At 41.8% G+C, this 12394-nt stretch overlaps 1 protein-coding gene across 4 annotated transcripts in view; it reads left to right on the top strand.

Annotated features, from left to right (window-relative positions):
• The window catches only part of FAM13C (family with sequence similarity 13 member C), a 187337-nt gene that overhangs the window by 159873 nt on the left and 15070 nt on the right, over positions 1 to 12394 (top strand). For 3 of the 4 annotated variants that reach the window (XM_040438223.1, XM_040438222.1, XM_040438221.1), the window contains exons 10-11: positions 1912 to 2117; positions 4243 to 4326. In XM_040438223.1, coding sequence (XP_040294157.1) covers positions 1912 to 2117; positions 4243 to 4326 — 290 coding nt within the window. The remainder of the gene's footprint in view (positions 1 to 1911; positions 2118 to 4242; positions 4327 to 12394) is intronic. The other variant, XM_040438224.1, reaches the window with a different exon arrangement.

Genomic DNA, 12394 nt, shown 5'->3' with positions numbered 1-12394 from the left:
AGTGCTCCATCCCCTATAAATATATGTTAATAAATGTATCAGCACAGAATATTAGACCACAACATAGTCTATCAATATACCCACATAATCACACAAGGCTTTGAGCCATATCTATCTACTTCAGAGCTCCAATCTGTTTTCAATTTTTTTTTCTACAATGATAGTTCTCTTTTTATTCTGAATTAATAGTAGTTGATTGACCAGTACATTTCTTTTTAAATCTTTTTGTGTACAGAGCAGTAAAAGGAGCGGTAAGAATTGTTATGATTTATTTTAAAGCGCCATTTATTCTGGGGCGCTGTAAATGCAGCAGGGGTTTAAAGAAAATGTGTAGTCAGAAAATGACCTATTGTTTAAATCAATTTCTAATTTTCCAAAACACTATCTATATTTAAATTAAAATTCAAAATCCTGAAGTTTGCAAACTGACCACTATGCCTAATAACAGGTCCACCTTTGATCTGTACTGATCATTTTTCTGCAGTTATCTCATCACAGGAAGGATTACAATGATAGATATCACCTTCGTATATAGATAAGAGGATCCACCATTCACAGTAGGTGAATGTCAAAACGTATCTACTGCTTGTACAATGACCTCTGCACAAGTCACAGAACATGACTAATAAACTTTCCCATAGAAGGTCCCCTCCAGTCTATTGTATCTATGGTACTTTGTGGAGGCTGTAAGACATATCTTTAAATGCTGTTAGCAACAGCTCAACCAAGATGGCTGCCCCATAATCATTTCAAGGAAAAAGATCAGAAAAAAAACTATTAGAAAAAGGGATATATGTCACAATCTGTGTCACTATTTTAACTGGCAGAAAACATAGGTGATCTAAGCAAATAAACAAGTACAATAAACATGAACAGAAGTAGAGAGAACCCTGTTCAATCATTCTCAAAACATCCATATAATCACATAGACATCTGTAACACCCCAGGGTGGTGTTACCACTACTGCACACTGCTACCATCTCTAATGGGCTAATATAATGTCATCTTCTGTGTTGTTGTCCAGGTCCTCCACACTGTGCATTCCTAATCTTTATGCAACTGTTATTTTCATGTAATGTTACTGGTTCACCAGCAGGTGGCAGCACCGTCTGGCAAAGCTATCTTAGAATGGAACTCCCCATTCCATTCTCCCCCTTTAGGCAGAAGTGGGCCAGTCCTGCTTGCTACCAGAAGGAGGTGGGGCAGTTATGGTTTGTGCTGGTTGATACTCCATGTTGGAGTTGCCAGTATTCTAACCTATTCCTTGGCCAAAGATAAGTCCGGCTAAAAAGTGAAGTGCAGCATAAAGAAGAAGCCAAGTTATCAAGTCAGCTTGTCCGTACAGCAGAATGAGAGAAGGATAGAGCATAGTTGAGTTTGCCTGCCAGTTTAATGACAAAGCCTGTAAACTGTTTAAAGAAACGTTTATTCAAAGTAAAGCTCAACTTTATCTCAATGTCTGGACTCAAGTTATTCTTTCGAATCCCTCAATTATTCCCCCAATTTTTGCTTCGGAGCCAAACCTGGGGTCCAGCCGTATCCAGGTAGGAGCACCGTGACACATAAAGAAACATTTAGGCTGCACTACACCACTCGGCCTTCCTACTACACCTGAGACGCGATATAGCGGCCCTGGGGTGAGGCGCCCGTTGCACATCCAGATAGATATTTAGATAACTAAATAGTTTATATACTATATATAAACATGATTTAAAACTAAAGGTTAATGAGATCCTTCAGCACTATTCTGATGCTTTGAGCTACGGTATATTTCTCATTGTGGATTCTCTTGAATTGCTTAATTTGGTGTAAGTAAAATTACAAAAGTAAGATAAAATTAATTTAATGCTTAAATATATAAAATTACATTATATTTTACACTGGATAAAATACAATATGCCTTTATTTCAGAGTTAAAGCTAAAATTGTCTGAAGACCAAAATGTGCCAAGAGCCACACAAAGTAAACCCTATGAAGAAAGGCCGGTGGCATCAATTGTGGTGGAGCAGCATGACATCACCAATTCACCAATGTCATCTGTAGAGGAAACTGTTGAAACTGTATGGAAGAGGCTAAAGGAGAAGAGACAGCTGCTCAACCTTCCTGAGAATGTCAAGGTAGGTGGTAGTTTGTGTCATTGTGGTTTTGACCTGTTGATTTTATTATATCACATCCACAATCGTATGTTTGTTAAAGTTAATCTAGAGCAGTGGTGGCGAACCTATGGCACGGGTGCCAGAGGCGGCACTCGGAGCCCTCTCTGTGGGCACCCACACCCTGGAAAAAGTCTGAGTGTACTAATATGCCCTTAGACCTTTCCTGCCATTCATCAGTGCAGGACGCACCATGAACAGCACAGGCAGCGCACTGAATGTAGACAGGCTATTATAGCTACTACATGATAAAGTACATGAAAGATATACTATATTGGACTGTAGGATTCAGGATAACTTGCCACGTTGGCACTTTGCGATAAATAAGGGGGTTTTGGGGTTGCGGTTTGGGCACTCGGTCTCTAAAAGGTTCGCCATCACTGATCTAAAGAATAAATTATTTTTATCTGGCATGGCTATGGACGTCCTGCCAGAAAAGTTTAGGAAGTATGAAACTTCTGTATTTAAATAGTGACTAACCTTTTAAAAAACTTTGCTTACTGTAATTCATTAGTACTGCCGACTATCTTAAACTTTGTAATATATCTTAAGATTGCCTCTTTCTTTGAGAAGTCTATCATGAGAGACCAGATGGACTGTCAGCTCCCTAAAGGATCAGAGTACATGGTGCCCAAAGAACCCTTAATGGGATGGGGTGTGGAGGAATGAGCTACTGGAGGGAAAAAGCATGCATTTTTCTCTGATTAGATATACTACAAAGTTTCTTAATTCAACTGTACTATTGATTTATGCAAAGTTAGTGAATCCCATTTTTCTCCAGTACCTAACATTAGATATCCATGTCACGACCCCAGTCTTCAGAATGAAGGAACTACTATGTTAATTAACTACTGCTGTTCCTTAACAGAGTTTCCATGCACAGTAATGGTCAATGTCACGCTCTGTAGAGTAACATGCAACTCAGCCCCATTAATATGAACAGACCTTTGCTACATGTACAGCAGGTGGACAGGACCTGCACTGTGCAGAGCAATTATCAGAGGGGCTGCTGCCCCATCATTCTTGGGATTGGCAGAGGTCCCATAGATTGGACCTCCAGTGATGGCATATCCTAGGGATGGATATGGGAATTCCACGTTTGTAAACTTGTTTAAATGATATTGTACCAGCAGAATAATACCAAATAATACACCAACCACCTCACGGCCATTTTCCAGTGACTTTTTGAAGCTCTTTTAAAGATGCACAGATGCATAATTAATAGGTGGTCCTTATCTTTAGAAGTAACAATATAAATATAGTCAATACTATAGCTAATTATCTATCTTGGGAACAGAGTTAGCCAGGACCAAAACCTATTGCTAAAAGTTCTTGTTACTTTATTAAAGTCTTAGCCAATATAAACACTTGTTCACACATCCATCTTCTGCCGTGGAGATGTCTGGTATCCCTCCAGTCACAGGAACAATAGCCTTATGATATCACCTGTCTTCTCCTCTAAATGCTCTCTTCTGGACTCCATTAGTTACATGAGAGAGAAATGATACCACAGAACTGAAATTGTGAGATCAAAGGAAGAAATTCTGGGCCATATGCTTGGCTGTGTTCTACATCAAACACATATGTGTGAACAAGCCAATCGATAGCAGAGTACTTGCTGTTCTACAACCTTAAAGGGGTTGTGCAGGAATATGGAGTGGGGGGGGGGGTGGTTGGCACACTTGGAAAGCTTACTTGCTTGCTTCCCGACACCAGCTCCTCGCTCTTTCTCCTCCAGGCCAGCAATGCTCTTCGGGGCTCCCTCACTAAAAACATCCAATCACTGGCCACAACAGTGACCTGCTGACCTTACGTTATGACAAATGGTCACATGATGGAATTGGAAAATGTCTCCTCCGTGGCCAGTGATTGGCTACGGCGATATGAAACAGGATGTTTACAATGAGGGAGCCCAGCGGAGCACCGCAGGCTTGGAGGAGAAGGAGCTGGGAGCCAGCTTCCCTTTACAGGTCTGGCCAAGTGGGTGGCCAACCCACCCACCCCCTATTCTTGCACAACCCTTTTTAAAATTCTCTGAAATTTATCTTTTAGTATCCTTCCTAACTTAACCAATAACTTTTTTAACTAGGATATGACAAAAAAGCAAATGAATCTTGAAAAAATGAGTCTCCAGAAATGTCTACTGTATTTTGAGAATATTCATGGACGCCCAGTAAGTACCTTAGTTCCAGAGCTGTAATGGCTTAGCAGTCTGTTTGTTCCAATCTTCTCACAATGTCTTGTTGGATGTTGTAGGAGGGATAGTGCTCATCGTCTTCCTGTTTGTTAGTTGACTTATTGATCTTGCCAGTTGTGTAATTATATCCTCTAAATTATACATAAACCTCGCTGCTGCAAGATACTGAATGCATTGTGAAGAGTCTGTGATTAGGTAGATCCTGGTGATTCAAATATTAGCTTTGTGGCATTTCCGAGAAAAAAAGACTTATTTTTTATGTAAATGTGGGATTCAAATGTGAGGGGTGAGGCCTAGCCCATCACTGTACCTCAGCTTTTAACTGCTGGCCATGCCCCTCAGTGCACTGAAGCCCTCATTTGCATAACATATAAAAGCAACCGATTTCCACAACACAGACATCATTTTTATCAACTGGATCAACCCCACCAAGCAGTATACTTAGTTTAACAGGGTTGATCATGCCGACAAGGGCTTTTTAAACCTTTAACCTGATAATGGTCATGCACCATACATGTAGCTGCACTCACTTTAATGGCCTCTTTTCAAAAGCAGTGAGAAAAGTGAATTTTGGCATGTGTCATCACTTTCAAATTACCCCCATTGTGTTTACCCATAAAAGAAGCAATGACTAAATTGTATCTAAGCCGTCACCTTCACGTGTGTACAATGTAATTCAAAAAGGGCATCCTTTAACTTAAAGATGTTATCTAAACCCTATAATGCCTGGGCCCCAGACACAGGTTGTACTTACCTTGCCCCCTGACACCCACGTTCCTTCTGATGCCCACACATGGCCGCCGCTGCATCTCCTCGTCGTGGGGTTCAAAACATCAGACCACGGGGGAGAGGGGGCGGGTGACGGGAAGGGGGTCAGCCAATAGCTGCAGAACCGTAGCAAAAAAAACATGGCAAAACTGCACGGTGTGAACATACCCTCGAAGGGTGAATATTTTCAGCAGAACCCAAACATTGTCACTCAGGTGTAAAACGCTCCCCTGGTTTGAAATTAAGCCGTTGATGGATGTTTCATATCGATGTCTGAATAATCTTACGTTCAGCCCGGTGTCTGTCCAGCTGGCCGCCTTGCATTCATCATTTGTAAGTCCATTCAAATTTGTTCAGGGAATTGTTAACATGGCTGATAAGAGCCAGAGAGGACAGACCTGGAGGAGGTCTTGCTGGAGAGGACAGACCTGGAGGAGGTCTTGCTGGAGAGGACAGACCTGGAGGAGGTCTTGCTGGAGAGGACAGACCTGGAGGAGGTCTTGCTGGAGAGGACAGACCTGGAGGAGGTCTTGCTGGAGAGGACAGACCTGGAGGAGGTCTTGCTGGAGAGGACAGACCTGGAGGAGGTCTTGCTGGAGAGGACAGACCTGGAGGAGGTCTTGCTGGAGAGGACAGACCTGGAGGAGGTCTTCAGTACTTTATCTGGATGTATGTGCTGTCACGCTGTAAATAATCCGTGGGGGGGTTCCTGGTTTTCACTGTGACTTATCAATTGCATATAATATAATTAAACTTTACACATTTCTGAGAAGGTTGTGTTTTTTATTTTTTTAGATTGAATCCTATTCTAGGACTAAGGACAGGGTCCTTTTATGATGGCTTCCTATCATAAGACAAATTGCATATATATATAAATAAATACTTATGGACTAAAGAGTGCAGTCAATTCCCTTTATCCATAGATACCTGTCATTCTTCAGTCCTGAAGTACCCCTAAAGCCATTTCTTAAAGGGGTTATCCAACAAAAAGAAAACCTATTATTATGCAATATTTAGGACATTTCAAATTAATTATTATTGACATATACATGAAATAAAAATATAGTTCTTTGTTTTATGTACATGAAGTTTTCCTCTCTGGTAGCGCCCCCCTGCTGTTGCTCCTTCCCGTCCACCTTATCCTTCATTCAGTCGTGAACTAACATGCCCAGTAGCTTCCTTGCTCTCTTCCTCCCTTCAGTGTCAGCGTCTCAAATGAAGAGCGATGTGTGTTGTCTGCTGACAAACAATATATCTGCTGTTCTGGACCATATACAGTCCTAAGTGATTTAATCTCTTGCCGGGCAGTTTCTAAGACCAGCACAGCCTTCTCTAGTGGCAATGGGGTTTTAATAAAAAAATGCATGAAATTAGAGTTTCCCTTAAAAGAGGACCTGCCATCTCCCCTGACATGTTCGTTTTAGTAAAATCATGTATTCTCAATAAAATTAAAAATTTCGTATTGTTCGTCACATTGTTTCAATCTCCTTGGGCTACATTCATCCTGCTTTCCGCAGTGTCTGCATGCCATGTGCACCACAAAATCTCCTTGCACAATTCTGTATACATAGATCCCCATTCACCTGATGTCAGTACCTTTTTTATTGCCATATAGAATACCACAGCAGACTGCACTATTCCATACTGAGGCATGCAGTAAAAAAAAAAAAGGATACCGTACTGTATTTTTTAATTTTTTTATTTTACAATGGAAGCCAACAGGTGACCTACACCTCTGTATACCTCCTAAGGACACTGCAAAACCTAGTTTGAAAAGACCCTTGTCAAAGGAGACTGGTATTTCTTCTGACCAATGACTGTACAATGAGTGATGAGTGTCTTGGTCTCTGTAGGCACATACGCCCTTATTGATAAGGGGAACAGTATTGCCCGGTTGCTACTATTTATACATTTCCTGGAGGAATAACAGGGTAAGAGCACAATGCACAATTCTGTTATGATAAATAAATAAATATGGTTAGAATATGAACTGACCAGTTACATGGTTACTGGCAGACATTTTCATGGGAGAAATCAATACTAGCTGTTCCTGTGTTTTACATCATGTATATTAGTATGGATATATACAGAGGTTTGGCAGCACTACTGATCCCTAGGTCGAAACGTCGCATCACCATGCTGTTTATTGAATAAACCACTATTGGATTTACTACACTGGCGAGTGCTGCAGATTTTTGCTTTTATTAGTATGGATAGACACAAATGTGATTCACACTACCCTATTAGAACCTAATACAGAGAAAAAGTTAACACCTAATATACAGCAAAATTAATAATTAATACATCACCCAATATACAACAATGAGAAAGCGAAAACAGGATTTTAGAAATGTTTGCAAATAAAAAAAAAAGGAAAACCTAAATTTTTTCATGGACATAAGTATTCAGACCCTTTGCTATGACACTTGAAATTTAGCTCTGGGGACTCCCATTTCCCTTGATCATCTTAATTGGAGATCCCCTGTGGTAAATTCAGTTGATTGGAAATGGTTTGAAAAGACACATTCCCGTCAATATAAGATCTCACAGCTGACAATGCATAAACAAGCCATGAGGAGGAAAGAACCGTCTGTACAGCCCAGGATTGTTTGGAGGTACAGGTCTCCTGCACTGAAAGTTCCCATGAGCACAGTGGCCTCCATAATTCTTAAATGGAAGAAATTTGGAACAAACAGGACTCTTCTTAGAGCTGGCTGCCCCACCAAACTAAGTAATCAGTGGAGAAGGACCTTGTAAGTCTACTTTCACACTGGCGTTTCTGGGTCTGCTTGTGAAATCAGTTTCAGGGCTCTTACAAGCGGCCCAAAACGGATCAGTTCAGCCCCAATGCATTCTGAATGGATAAGGATCCGTTCAGAATGCATCAGTTTGACTGCGTTTGGTCTCTGTTGCATTTTTTAGACGGTCACTAAAACGCAGCTTGACGGTGACCGTCTGACTATGCGGAGCCAAACGGATCCGTCCGGACTTACAATGTAAGTCAATGGAGACGGATCCGTTTTTCACTGACACAATATGGCACAATAGCAAACGGATCAGTCCCCCATTGACTTTCAATGTAAGTCAAGACGGATCCGTTTTGACTTAGACTTTTTTTTTTTATGAATAATGCAAACTGATCCGTTTTGAGCGGATACAAGCGTTTGCATTATTGGTGCGGATCCGTCTGGGCAGATACAAGACGGATCCGCACCAAGCGCGAGTGTGAAAGTAGCCTAAGAGAGGTGGCCAAGAACTGAAAGGTCACTCTGGCTGAGCTCCAGAGATCCTGTGTGCATATGAGAAAACTGGATGACCCGAACACTATACAGAACAATATACAGCAATGCTAGCACCTAATATACAGCAATGTTAACACCTATTATTCAGCAATGTTATAACCTAATATACGGCAGCAATTTTAACAAGTAATATGCCGGAATCTTATCAGCTAATATACAAAAAAGAAAAAGGTAAATTTCCGCTCACCACAGCATGTCCATAGGAATAACCAGTGTCACTAGGTTTGAAACATGTCAGCTACATGACTAGGGCTCTGTCATTTTATTTATTTTTATGTTTACTCTGTTTTTATTAAATGTTTATAAAATATAACATACAGCATATGAGAGCCATCACATAATTGAACAAGCCTTCAAAGGGGGCACGCAGGACCCATACAGATGTTAGAACATATAATGATATGAATCTCTTCTGCTCGTTCTGCACTCTATCACCTAACAATGTATGATGACAAATTGGGTCAGGATGTTCTATAAATAATAAATAGTGCTATCTGCACCAAACTGTAAAACAATCTATCATCTAAGTCCCGTGTTCGGGATGTTATATGTCTCTTATATAATATCATAAAATAATAATAATAATAAAAATTATACAATTTTACAGGGGGGGAGGGAGGGAAATGGCAAAGTCATATATAGGAAGGGGCACTTTCTCTTATCTAGTCTAATCAAGCCAAAAAGGGTTCACAGCATATTCTGACACTCAGGAGAATCCAGAAAGATGAGCAGGGGATAACATCTGCTCGTAAATATCTCTGACCTTTCTTGTTGCTCTGCTATCAACTCTTCCATACGTAAAATGTATCGAAGCTCCATAACCCACTCACAAAGAGTGCGTGGAAATCTGGTCTTCCAGTGTCTAGGGATTACCATTCTCGCTGCAGACAGAAAATGCCGTAGAACCCGGTATGAGAGAGAGTAGGGTTACCTGAGGAGTATTTGGAATCGACTTGCCAGAATATTTAGTATATATTTGTAATTCTCGATCCCAAAAGGAGTGAATTACAGGGAAGTTCCACCAAATGTGTAATAGGGAGCCCTTCTCCTTCTCACATCGCCAACACAAATCGGACACTGAAGGAAACATGTGATGTAATGTAGTTGGACAATAGTACCATCTAGAGAGAATTTTGTAATTCTTCTCTTTAGCTTGTGCCGCCAACGAAATTCCATGGGAGAACGTACATATTTTGAGGACCTCCATCTCCGTGAATTGAATCTGTAAATAAGATTCCCACTTATCAAAGAATGGGGCCTTGTCCGCGCTGCACAAGTCTAGGAGAACCTTATACAATGCGGACAAATACCCCTTCCATCCCTTGTTTGCATGTACATCCTATCAAACCCTGTAAGAGGGTCATTCACGTTGTCAGGGAACATGGCTCCAAAAAAGGAACGTAACTGTGCGTACCCTAACCATGAGACCACACAAAAGGCCGAATTCGTATTCAAACCCTCAAATGAAATCAGCCTCCGAGCTGTGAAGACATGCAGTATTCTCAGAAAACCGTTGTACACCGTTTTAATCAGGAACATGGAGAGATCTAATCCCGGACTAAAGGCTGGGTTACAATGTAATGGGGTCATGGGGCCAGGTCTGTGCGAAATCTGTGATCTTAAGATCCAATCATCCCAGACTGCCAAGACATGCCTCACAAGATATGGCCAATCCAATCTGGATGGTCTGTCTCCCAAGGTGACCCAGGGTGCGGCTTTAAGAGACAATGGCGACAGATTGTTCCAAGGAGACCCACTTCTGTGAACCCTTATGCATCCAATCTAATATCCTAGATAGTACTGCTGCATTGTGATAAAGATGAAAATCTGGGAGGCCAAATCTTCCTAGGGATTTATGCTTAGTTAGAACCCGCATTTTTAATCTAGGCCTACTGGTATGCCATATGAAACTGGTGAGGGCCTTTTGCATAGTCAAAGAATAACTCTGCAGAACATGTATGGGTATAGTCTGGAAAAGATAAATCTCGGAAGTATATCCATTTTAACAGTGTTTATACGACCAAACCATGACAGACGTTTTAGCTTATACAGCCGTAGGTCCTCCAGAGTCCTCCTCTGCAGTGGCAAGTAATTCAAGGGGAATAGTAAATGTAGTTGTGCCGGAATTTGAATGCCCAAGTATGTCAGACTTTGTTCTTTCCAATGGAAAGAAAAATTGCTTTGAATAGCATCTGTTCAGGCAAGGGAGACATTCAATAATTCTGTTTTAGCGAGGTTCACCTTAAAGTTACTAAGATGACCAAACCTGTCATATTCCTGAAGTATAGATGGTATGGAGATATGGGGAGAAGTCACATAAAGGAGGAGATCGTCTGCATAAAGCGCGAGCTTGTGGTTCTGAATCCTAACCTCAACTCCCTTAATGTCAGGGTTATTCCTAAGTGCCATAGCTAAGTGTTCCATCAATAATACATAATGGAGCGGGGAAAGAGGGCACCCCTGGTGTGTGCCATTATGGATCTCAAATGAGGGTGTCAGCATACCATTAGTCCGAACACGTGCCAAAGGGTGTGTGTATAGAGCTGCCATCATATCTACGTATCTCCTGCCCAAGCCAATCTGTCGCAAGGATGCCAACATAAATTGCCAATGTACCCAGTCAAACGCTTTTTCCGCGTCCACCAACATCAGACACATGAGGAGTTGCTTTTTCTGGGCATGAGATGAGAGTTATGGTGCGGATTGTGTTGTCTCTTGCTTCTCTGCCTGGTACGAATCCTACCTGATCCATATTAATAACATCAGGAAGAATCTTACCTAGTCTGTTAGCCAGAAGCCATGATATCTGTCTGTAATTACCACAGACAGTGGTGTCTTTATTAGGTTTGGGTAATACCACTATGTGGGCTTCTAAGGATTGTTTGGGAAAGGGGCATGTTGGCGAAATACTATTAAATACTCTAGTGAGGAAGGGGAGAAGTAAATAATGAAATCGCTTGAAGTATGTCGCTGTAAAGCCGTCCGGCTCCGGACTCCCCCCCCCCCCCCCCCTTTAAGTGAAGAGACTACTGTCCGTAATTTAGATTCCGTGAATGGTAGATCTAATTCTGTGCTCTGCTCTATCGGCACACTGGGCAGTGCCGTCTCATTCACATATGTAGTTATGCGAGCTTCCAGATCTTGTTGGGGAATATCTGCAAATATTCCTCTAATGTTGTATAGGGAGTCGTAATATGTACGGAACACTTCTGCAATATGGTAGGAATGATATACGGTCTGTCCCCTAATGTCTTTAATCTCGGGGATATAAGTATGTGTGAATCTAGGATGTAATAGCTTAGCGAGTACGCAACCGCATTTATTAGCGTTGTCATATAAAAAACTGCAAAAACGCTCCTTAGAGAGGTTAAATCTTTTATCTATAGCTTCCTTTAAACTATCTCTTAATGCTGTTAATTCAGCCAGGGGAGCTGGGGTAGGAGATTGTTTTGTTTGTTTGTGCAAAGAATCTAGCCCGTGTAAGCGAGCCAACGATGTAGTAATGTGCGCTTCCCTTTTCTTTTTCAGCCTGCCTCATGCTGTATAAGTGTGCCCCTAATCACACATTTCAAGGCTTCCCACTGTAGAGGAGGAGCCGTAGAGTCAGAAGCATGGGTCTCTCTCCATGAAATCTCTTATTGATGTCTCTATCACCTGTCTGCAGACAGTGATGGTCAGTTCGCAGTGTTCGCCAAACGAACACATGCGGGCTGCCATCTTTAGTAAGGTAGACTCGCCCATCTGGCGATGCACAGGTAAGCCCTTACCTGTGCCGGAAGCCGGTCTGAAATCAAATGCGGTCACTGGGAGCAGGCAGTTCCGAGAACAGCCCAATGAAGGCCCCGGCGGCTGTTCTCAGAACTGCCTGCTCCCGGTGACCGCATTTGATTTCAGACCGGCTTCCGGTACAGGCACAGGTAAGGGCTTACCTGTGCATCGCTGGACGGGTGAGTCTACCTTACTAAAGATGGCAG

The sequence above is a fragment of the Bufo bufo genome, chromosome 6 (assembly GCF_905171765.1).
Source record: "Bufo bufo chromosome 6, aBufBuf1.1, whole genome shotgun sequence".
In the NCBI taxonomy this organism is placed as follows: domain Eukaryota; kingdom Metazoa; phylum Chordata; class Amphibia; order Anura; family Bufonidae; genus Bufo; species Bufo bufo.
The sequence above is the reverse complement of the archived record's forward strand: the minus strand, read 5'-3'. Positions and strand labels throughout refer to the sequence as shown.